Source organism: Apostichopus japonicus, chromosome 15 (assembly GCF_037975245.1).
Source record: "Apostichopus japonicus isolate 1M-3 chromosome 15, ASM3797524v1, whole genome shotgun sequence".
NCBI lineage: Eukaryota > Metazoa > Echinodermata > Holothuroidea > Aspidochirotida > Stichopodidae > Apostichopus > Apostichopus japonicus.
In genome coordinates this window covers 25,129,013-25,139,725 of record NC_092575.1, presented here as the reverse complement: position 1 = coordinate 25,139,725, position 10,713 = coordinate 25,129,013, and the positions used below count along the sequence as shown (strand labels likewise).

General features: G+C 48.9%; 1 protein-coding gene across 1 annotated transcript; it reads right to left on the bottom strand.

The window, feature by feature from the left end:
* Nucleotides 1–7,813: 7,813 nt before the first annotated feature.
* Nucleotides 7,814–10,586, bottom strand: LOC139980623 (uncharacterized). The gene is made up of 2 exons (XM_071992410.1): nt 10,388–10,586; nt 7,814–9,935 (listed from the first exon to the last, which is right to left on the bottom strand). Exon 2 carries the CDS (start codon nt 9,932–9,934, stop codon nt 7,814–7,816), a length of 2,121 nt encoding a protein of 706 aa, XP_071848511.1. The 5' UTR covers nt 9,935; nt 10,388–10,586.
* Between the last annotated feature and the right edge of the window lie 127 nt (nt 10,587–10,713).

The window sequence follows — 10,713 nt, the reverse complement described above, 5'->3', positions numbered from 1 at the left end:
GGCCAGTGGGGGGCCAGCCGATTTCATGGGGGGGCCCCGGCCCCCCCCCCCCCAGGCCCCCCCCCCCCCCGTAGCTACGCCACTGATTCGATGTAAAGTAACAAGTCTACGTGCAAAGTAGGCAATCTTAGATTTTGCTAGTTTGGGATTGTTGACCTGCAAAGAGTTTCCTAGAAGAACAATCAAAAACCGTTACGTTATCCGTGTAATAAATCCAGGATGTCCGAGTAGATATAGAACTACTGTAGGCCTATAGGTCACACGTGCTCACGGTAATTGCTAGGCTTACATATTAACGAAATGTATACTCATGCTGTACTGCGAAGTACGAAAACAGAGTTTGACATAGATGTATGATACATAGATAAAGAACTGGGACAAATTCCCGGTAGTCTATATCAGTCTATGTTTGTTTTAGTAAATTACAACGAAAAGCTTTTTTGGCGGTTTAACAACACGCAAACTTTTATATTATAAAGAGTTCCGTAGGGCAGGGCAAATCCCGTGATATCATAGTACCAGGTGATGTATAAGTGAGGGACGAACAGATGTGACGATGTGCATCTAAGTGTATAATAAGAAGTAACCTGGACAGTACTTGTCCCTACATGCAGTTGCGGCTTGGAAAGAACGTATCGCGACATGCACGTGGAATAAACAGTAGATGTCCCTACATGCAGGTGCGGCTTGCACAGTACGTGTTCCAACATACAGGTACATCCCGGACCATACGTGCAGGTTCGGGCATGGACAATACGTGTCCCCATATGAAAGTGCGGGTTTGGAGAGTATACACTTATCCCTACATGCAGGTGCGGCCTGAACAGCACTTGTCCCTACATGCAGGTTCGGCTTGGAAAGAACGTATCGCGACATGCACGTGGAATAAACAGTAGCCTGTCCCTACATGCAGGTGCGGCTTGGACAGTACGTGTTCCAACATACAGGTAGGCCTACATCCTGGACCATACGTGCAGGTGCGGGCATGGACAGTACGTGTCCCCATATGAAAGTGCGGGTTTGGAGAGTACTTATCCCTACATGCAGGTGCGGTCTGAACAGTACTTGTCCCTACATAGAGGTGCGGCATGGGCAGTATGTGACCCTACATGCAGATGCGGCTTGGACAGTATGTATTCCTACATACAGGTACGTGTACATACATACAGGTACATCCTGAACCATACGTGCAGGTGCAGCATGGACAGTACGTGTCACCATATGAAGGTGCGGGGAATGGCATGAACAGTCTGTGTCCCTATACGCAGGTACGCAGAGAGCCAAGTCGGGTCCGGTGACAATATCAGTGGGCTTTCGATTTGAAATCTTATCAATTCATTGTACATTCATGTGCTTTTGTCGAAGAGAGAATACATTACTGACTAGTATCCCATATTTCCCTGGCCTCTTATTGACTTATCGGGTGGGCTTCTGTCACCCGCTGACTCATCTCTCGTCAGGCTCCTCGACATGTCACCTCGTCTATTAGTGCATTCTAGTACCAAAACTGCTAACCAACACATTTCAAACATTGGGGGTAAATACACGACCCAATAAACACTGGAACTTATTTGATTGTTTGGAACAGACTTTGGTTATTATAAGCTACTGTACAAACACGTTACTTCTCGGGCTCCATTGTAAAACTGGAAAAAAATTACATCACGTTAAAATCCTTTTGTGTATTTCTTAATATGAGAACACATTACATTCATTGACGCACTGAATTGTGTTAATATTGTGATCATAAATACTTTTGTGTACACCTCCGCACCCACGCAACAACGTCCTGATACATGGTCTGTGATTCTTCCGCGCCCGACTGAACTTTGGGGAAAACAATCGCTCGACTGAACGCTTTTGTCTCGACTGCGGGAAGTAGACTTGGGGAATTGCCCCACCGCCCCCTCCATTGCACCCGCTTCCGAAACAGATGCTGTGTGTTTTTTTTGGGTGCGTGTGCGTGCGTGTTTTATGATTTCAATTTCTAAATTTGTCGCTTACAATTCGAGATCCTCTCGCGTCACGGTCTGTTAATCCATTTCGGAAGCCTGACATACAGTATATAGGTTACATACTAAAACTCTCGATTGGTATTGCATGTGTTTCAACTATACTTGGTTGTAGTCTGGTTAGCCGAAGTTTACACTCATAAACGCGAATACAGCTAACGCCCTACTTTATCTCTTTGCTACTAACAAAACATGTGGGTATGTTTCCGACTCGAGAATACTGGCATTTGAAAAATATCGCAATATATATATATATATATATATATATATATATATATATATATATATAGATATATATATATATATATTTATATATATTTTTATATATATATATTTATATATATTTATATATATATATATATATATATATATATATATATATATATATATATATATATATATATTTATATATATATATATATATATATACCATGACCAACATTGCTGAGGTTACATTAATCATGAAAGCAAAAACCAAAAAACTCATTTCAAAACAGGTCGTCATAATTAAGCTCAGAAAAGTTTAAAATAAACATCAGTCTTTGCCTACATCAAATTGAATATAGTGTTACATATTGATAAAATAAATCAACTATAATCTATAAAGTCAATGTGGTGACTCGGTACGCAGTCATGTAAACAATTCAGTCTAGCTAGCTAAGTACTCAACTAGCTAACTGCAAACACTAAATAACGCTGATAATAATAAGTCTGCAAACAATTCACTATAGCTAGCTAAGTACTTACCTAGCTAAGTAATGGGCAAACACAATGAAAACGGTACTGCAAGTGGAATGTAGACACTATACATTTATTTGCTCATATGGTAAATTACACATATATATATTTATTTGTTTTAAGTACAATTAAGAAATACACTGATATCAAACACGTCACCTATATGAAGGTCATTAATTAAGACTAAATAAAAGATATCCTTCTTTACGTTTTATCTACTAGTAGGACTTATTATATAGATAGTGCATTATATAGCAGAGTCCTTTGAAAGGGGTGTCAAATTATGCTGGATGACGTCACATGAATTATATACACAAGAAAATACACTTTGGAAGCTGTAGAGCTGGATATAGGACTGCATGGTATGGAACTATGCGTTATAAGACATACGTAAAATATCCACATCGTGCTTAACAATACCATAAAACATTACTGCAGAGAGACCCTATAGCTCTAACTTAGAAAATATCACATCAATTAAAAAAGGCCGACCTTATTTCATCTACTCTCTCCTTATTTGACCTTGGTTTTAATAGACCAAAAATTGCAATGAAAAGACCTAACAATAAAAACCAAAGAAAAATCACCTAAAAGCTGTGGTTTGACTAAAAAACTGCCTCACAAACTGGGAGGGGCATATTGAACCAACATAGGGCCTGGTAATATCTGCTATTGCAGCCCACCAAAATAATAGCAAAAACGATGAAACCGTGCCAACATAGGCTGGCGCATGTAACATTAAAATATAATTTATGTAACTATATCTGTATACGATAACTCTCTGAATAGACGCAGCAAACTTGATGCAACCACGTAGCATCTGTCGGATAGATTGATGAGTATAGATATCGATGGTAATAGTACACATGACTCGACATTTATGGATTAACCCAAAAGTACAACTTTAACAGAAATTAGAAAAAAATCTTAATATTCTTGAAAATGAGATTGAGAAATGGAGATCCACGTTGTCAGTGGAGTAAAACATGAATGAGCAGTTCTACTGCATGCTTGACATAGTTTGTCATAATGACAAAAAATAAAAAGAGTTGAAACTGTAAAACTTTAAATTAGATAATATTATGGCCTCCTCTAACTGTGTATGCATGAATACAAACCGTGCTGCCAATGTGGAGTTTGTCAATGCAAGTGATAAAATTTCGCCATCCACGGACCACTTATCAGAGCTAAGAAGGTTTAGTTTTTATTTATTATTTTCGTAGTATCGTAAGTTAAAGGGATAGTTATAGCTTTAAACAAATTATGGGGAGAGCCACCAGGAGGGGGGGGGGGGATGGGGCAAATGGGGTAAGGGGAGGAGGGGAAGAAATCGGCATCCTACATTGTAAACATAAGGTCTACCACATGTTAACACACATAAAGCTCCCTCTCAATAATAACCAACTATCAGTTGGCTAAGAAGTGGCTTTTATAACCATACTTCAATTAATATTCCAAAACTTACTGGTTTGGATATTTACGAGTGACGAGCTTACCTGTCTCCTCACAACCTTAGCACCTCATTCTACCGTGCCTATAAAGTCCTGGTAAATAAATAACACTGTGCGCCCTCTATGACCGGACCCCCCTTCCGGTCCCTCCTCCTTTCTCATGAGACCATTCCTAAAGAGTGGCCTCACGGACACGGGAGTGGCAAGGTCTGGCCACCCCCAACGACCCCCGTCGAGTTAACTTCCCAAAGTGAACCCCTAACAAAAAATTCACTGACGCCTTCTTAGCAGGGGGGAGTGTAACCCTCCCCGGCGCAGCGGGAAGGGGGGACACTCTCCTGAACCCTGCAGGCGGAACTACCCCTTACACTAACAAGGAGCCTAAAGATTTACGGTCCGCCACTTGTTACCCTTAGACCAACTTAGGTGAGAACGTAAGTGGAAGACTATGTACGCAAACGCATACGGAAACACATAGGTACACTCACCGATAGACATAGTCGATGGCTCTCTGGTGGATGGTGGTTCTGTCTATCTGGTGTGAAGCTCGGAGTCATGAGTCAAGTCGAGCGACCGCTCCTCCGTCCGGCTGTGTCCCACCACCCTCTCGGGGGAGGGAGGCGGGAATGGAGACAGGTAAGCTCGTCACTCGTAAATATCCAAACCAGTAAGTTTGGGAATATTTACTTCGCTCCTCGCTTACCTGTCTCCTCACAACCTTAGCACCGAGTGGCACTGCCCGATGGTGGGAGGCCCGAGGGGTGGGACCTGTTACCCACCGGACCTCGCATCACCGCGCTACCAAATGCCGCTTCGGCGTGTAAAGTGTCGGTCAAGTAGCAGGCGACGAACGTAGTTGGAGTTTTCCACGCTGCTGCTTTGAGTATGTCCTCTACCGGGATGCCGGCGAATAGGGCTGTAGAGGCCGCGACCCCTCTGACGTCGTGAGCTCTTGGTCGGGAGGTCCCCGATGTGAACGGGCGTATGATCTCTACTAGCCGCCTGGATAGAGAGTCTTTGGAGGCCGCTGCGTAGGGTGGTCGTGGTATGATGAAGAGAGAAGTTGATTGTCTTAACTTCTCTGTCTTGTTCAGGTACCACTTCAGTGCCCTGACTGGACACCATCGTTTGTCCTTGGCTACTGATGACATGGTCTTAATTTCCGGGATGAAAATGTCTCCTGGCAAGAAGGTCAAGGTCTGGTTCTTTGCAATAAATGACGGGTCTGGAACCATCCTCACCCCGTGGCCCTCAAATCTGATGTGATTCTGCTTGGTGGATAGGGCGTGGAGGCAACTCCTCCTTCTTGCTGACGCAACTGCGACGAGGAAGAGTGTCTTTTTTGTGAGGGCAGCCAGGGAGGCGTTAGCCATTGGTTCGTATGGTGGTCCTGCCAGGGCATGTAACACTGCTGAGAGTCCCCAGGAGGGGGCCAGCCGTCTGATCTGTGGGCGACGATTCGCCATGCCTTTGATGAGTTGTGCAATGTACGGGTTATTGCTCAGTGTGGAGCCATCTGGGAAGCCCTGGTGGATGGCAGCGATGGCCGACTTGTAATTCCTGATAGTGGAGACTTGTTTCCCTTCTCCAAAGAGTGAGAGGGGGAACTCGGCTATCTGTGTCACAGAGGCAGCAGGCAGCAGTATCTGTCTCGGTCGGCACCATTGGTCGAACTTCCGCAGACGGGAATCGTAAGTCGCTGCGGTCGTTTCCCTTCTAGCGTCGGCTGCCATCGCGGCAGCTGCTTCTGAAAAGCCTCTCTGTCGTAGGGAAGACCGGACAGCCTCCAGGCAACTAATTGTAACCCCTTGATGTCTGGGTGGGAGAGAGTTCCATCTCTGGGACAGTAGGTGGGGCTTGTCCGGTAGACTCACTGGGACGTCCATGAGGAGTTGGGGGATCTCGGCGAACCAGGGTCTGCGAGGCCAGAACGGGGCTATTAGTGTGAACCTGCCCTTGGAGTTCCGAATTTTCCTGAGGACTTGTCCGATCATACATAGCGGCGGGAAGATGTACGCATCCATGTGGTCCCAGGAGAGGGACATTGCGTCCGTGTGGTAGGCCAGGGGGTGGAATCGTCTGGAACAGAAGGTCTGGAGTTTGTTGTTCTTGTGTGTTGCGAACAGGTCTATCGTGGGCCTGCCGAAGATCGAAAAGATTCTGTCGCAAGTCTCCTGTTCCAGAGACCATTCGTTGGGGTCTATATGCCCCCTGGATAGGGCGTCCGCCATCACGTTGAGCTTGCCTGCGATGTGGGAAGCCCGTAGGATCGTGCCGGAGTCCTCGGCCGCTGTTATCACCTCCCACGCGAGTCGGCACAGTCTCTCTGAGCGGGTGCCCCCCTGCCGATTGATGTAGGCCACCACCGTCGTGTTGTCGGTGAAGATTGTGGTTATCGTTCCCTGTACGTGGTCGTTGAAAGCTTCCAGGGCTCTTTTGACCGCCATCATCTCCAGGATGTTGATGTGGAGAGATGTTTCTGTTTGGGACCACGTCCCCCATGCTGTGCGATTGCTCCAGTGAGCTCCCCATCCGGACAGTGACGCGTCCGTCGTTATCGATGTCATTGCTGTATCGCAAAGGGTACCCCTGAACTCCAGTTGTTTGGGTCGAGCCACCATCGAAAGTTTTGTGTGACCTCCTCTGACCTGTAGATGAGCGTTGTTTTGTCTGGGTCTGTAGGGTCTGCGGACCTCAGCAGGTGCAGTTGCAGAGGTCGCATGTGTAGCCTGCACAGTCTCGCCAAGATCTGTTGTGTGGTCGCCTTGACTGCCGCGACTCTTTCTTCTGAGGGTCGGGCTACCCCGGTGGTGAAGTCCAGTATGGCCCCGAGGAACTGGATCGTCTGGGAGGGTGATAGCCGTGATTTCTTCTGGTTCACGATCCAGCCCAGTTCTTGAAGGGTCTGGAGCGTTTTGTGGACGTTGTTGGTTGCTTCCGATAGACTGTTCCCTACTACCAACCAGTCGTCTAGACATACGTAGAGGGTGACCCCTCTTTTTCTGAGGTAGGCGACTACTGCTCCCGCGACTCTCGTGAAGGTTCTGGGAGCCGTGGCTAGGCCGAATGGGAGCGCCCGGAACTGGTAGTCTTGTTCTGCGTACCGGAACGCTAGGAATCGTCGGTGTTCTTTGTGTATCAAGATGTGCAGGTAGGCGTCCCGTAAGTCTACGGTCGCCGCCCACATGCCCTTTCTGAGTAGGGGTAATATTAAGTTTAAGGTCTCCATACAGAAGTGTTTTGGTCTGATGTGTTTTGTGTTCAGGGGTTTTAGGTTTAGAATGGGACGCCAGGTGCCGTCCCGTTTTTTGGTCAGAAAAAAGGAGGACCGGAAGAGTGGTCCCGTCTCTTCCGGAACTCTTGTAATTGCCTGCTTGGCCAGCAGGGCCAGAATTTCCCCTTCTAGGGCTAAGCGTTTGACGGGGTCCGTGGGTGTGAGTGTCTGCCTTCCTCCGCCCCCGAAAGGTGGGCTGGAGGAGAATTCTATTTTGTACCCGTGTTTGACTGTGTCCAACACCCACTTGTCCCCGCCAATAAATTCCCATTGCTGGGAGAAGTTTGTTAGTCTCCCCCCCCCCCACCGGCGGAATGGCCGCGGTGAGGTGGGCACCCCTAGGGCTGGGCGGCGAACGCTGGTCGAGTGGAGGAGCGGTCACTGTCTCGTCTGGTCGACGTCGAGCCTCTGCCTCCTCTGGGGGCCCAGGGGCGGGTCGGACGGAAGGCTGCCCCCCGGCTTCGGCCTCTGAGAGCTCCTCTGCTCATAGATTTGGCGGGTGCTGCTCTCGTTCCCCTAGGTGCTCTGCTCTCCCTCGGGCGGAAGGGTCTGGTTCTCTGGGTAGGTGGGGGTCGGAATTCTGATTTGGCCAGAGTCTCCCTTCGGGCCACCTCTTCCTGCAGTTTCTTTTGGAAGCAGCCCGCAAAAAGGTCTTCCCCGAGGATTGGTAGTTCCAGCATTCTGTCCTTTGCCTCCGTCGAAGGCCAATGGATGGCGGAGACGATGTTTTGTCTACGGGCCTTTACGGACCTGGTAGCGACCCTTGCAAATTGATCGTACGCGAGTCTGACGAGGGGGCCCAGCAGCAGGAGGAGCTGGCCCGCTTCGTCCCTGGATACTTGGCTGCTGTCCTCAGGGAGCTGTTGGTGGTGTCGCATGAGGACTTCGGCTGATAGCATTAGTACCGATGCGAACTTCATGCCCGAACGGGCTGCCATGTCCACCTCTACCAAAAGCTCTTCTAGCTTCCTCTGGTCCGGGGTCTTGAACACGTGTGTGGATGAGGCCCCTTGTTCGGCTTTTAATCTCTCCTTGGCCTCCTGGGGGATGGTTGGGCATCTAAATAGATCCTTCCAGGCCTCGTCAGGTACCCTGACCGCTCTATCTGCCCTGGCCGGGAAGGCCGTCCACTTGGTCTTGTTGGCAATAGCCTCAAATCTGTCATAACAGGTTGCGTCTACTGGTATGGTAGTTTTGGGCTTATATGTCGCTTCGCCGGTCGCCGTCAATTTTGATACCCGGCCCGCCTTCTGCGGTTGCGTCTCGGGTTCCTCGAACCCCAGGTGTCGTCTGAATATGTCTGCCGCCCGTGTTATTAGCTCCTGTGGGAGGGCTCCTCCTGTCACGGGCGCTTCCTCCGGTTCGTAATTGTGACCAAAGCTGTCCTCCATAGGATCGTGGTCGAGAGGATCTGGATCTATGGGCTCCCCTTCGTTCTCCAAGCCGGAAAGATTCACCGACGATCTGCAATCCAGAGCGTCCGGGTCCGGGGCCGGTTGCGGGGCCATGGTCGATACGGGGCTGGTAGGGCCCGGTGCCACGTCGGCTACCGTGGACGTCCTTTGCTCCAGCAGGGGCCGTAGCAGGCCGGTGAGTTTGGAAAGCCAAGCTGGTTCCTCTTCCTGACGCCGTCTCGGGGACCGGCGCCTCCTCTTGGATCTTCTGTATCCATCGTCGGAAGAGTCAGAGGACTCGTCGGAGATTGGAGAGTATCTCTTCCTCTCTCTCCGTCTTGGGGATCTTGTATGCGACCCCGGTCTCTCCCTTCTGGGTCGGCGGGAGGACTCTCTCTCCCTACTTACTCGGGCCGGGATCTCCGTCGGAACCCGCCTTTCCGGCTCCCTGTCCGGCTCCCTGGAACGGGACCGGCTCCGTCTCCGCGTCCCCTCAGTTGCTCTCTCTTTAGGACCCGAGCCTCCCACGGCCGGGGGGCCGCGCTCTGTGGGTCTGTTTAGCTGCGGCCCGGACTGAGACGGAGTCTCCAGCCCGGCCGAGCTGTGCCTCTGCTTTGGAGGTCTTTTCTTGGCAGGAGCCTTGCCTTTGCTCCTGCCCTTCCCTCTGGCCGTAACTGATCCGGACGTAGCCGGGGCCGTTAGGGGAATTCTTTCTCTTTCTCTTTTCTCTCTCTCTACCTCTTTCTCTCCTTCGGCCCTCTCCTGGCCACTCTCCTCCACCTCTCTCTCTACTACTCCCTCCTCCTCTCTATCTCCCGTTATTCCTGGAACCTCCGGCGCCCCGATTGCGCTCGGGATCGAGTCCAGCCTTCCCTGGAGCTTGCTACGTAAGCCCTCAAGCCACAGGTCGATGTCCTGCCACTGAGCTGGTGTAAACTTAATACACACCAGGCAGGGGTCTCGTCGAGTGCAGGATCTGCATTTTGGACAAAGGTCGTGTTCGTCCCAGGCTCTGCCTGGGCGAAACATAGAGCAGTTGATGCACTTCAATGGATTGCGTGACATGCTGAATAACCGGATTAAGGAAGATTACTTCTTAGTGATAAATGAACAACAATAGAAGCTTAACGTAAGAAGGGAGAACTAGGGAGGGAATTAGGCTTAGGTGGAGCGTAGCGTAACCTAGCAACGGTAAACAAGGTAACGCTACGGGGTGGCCTAACATGAAAATGCAAGCTGAAACGAAAATGAGAGAGCGAGAAATACATACGAAAAAGAGTGAATATAAGTGAGCAATATGAATCCCCAAAAGGGGGACGAGAGAAACTAATTGGGGGGAAGAAAGCTAGTAAACAAGCTAAGAAAACACAATAACAACAACACGCTTTAGCGTGGGGAGGAATAGGGCGGGAGCCTAGGCAGTTTCGCGGAACTGCTAACCCCGCCGCAAACCAACTCGAGGAGGAAACGCACTACGAAAACAGTCCCCAAAACCCTCCCTTTTGACAAAAAGGATACTTATCGGTCAGGAAAGGACTGTCAAACTTCTAAAGATCCGAAGCTAAAAAACTTCCGGCGATCGTCGAAGAAAACCAAGACAATTTTCCAAGGAAACTATCCACAAGAAAAATATGCGTGTAGGCACTTGGAATGGTAGAATGAAAAAGGAGGAGGGACCGGAAGGGGGGTCCGGTCATAGAGGGCGCACAGTCTTATTTATTTACCAGGACTTTATAGGCACGGTAGAATGAGGTGCTAAGGTTGTGAGGAGACAGGTAAGCGAGGAGCGAAGTAAATATAATGTTTTCTTATTAACATTTCCAACAACATGCTTGCATGCTAAC

Coding starts and splice junctions, on each gene's coding strand:
- LOC139980623 (XM_071992410.1), bottom strand. CDS start 9,934: ATGTCACGCAATCCATTGAAGTGCATCAACTGCTCTATGTTTCGCCCA.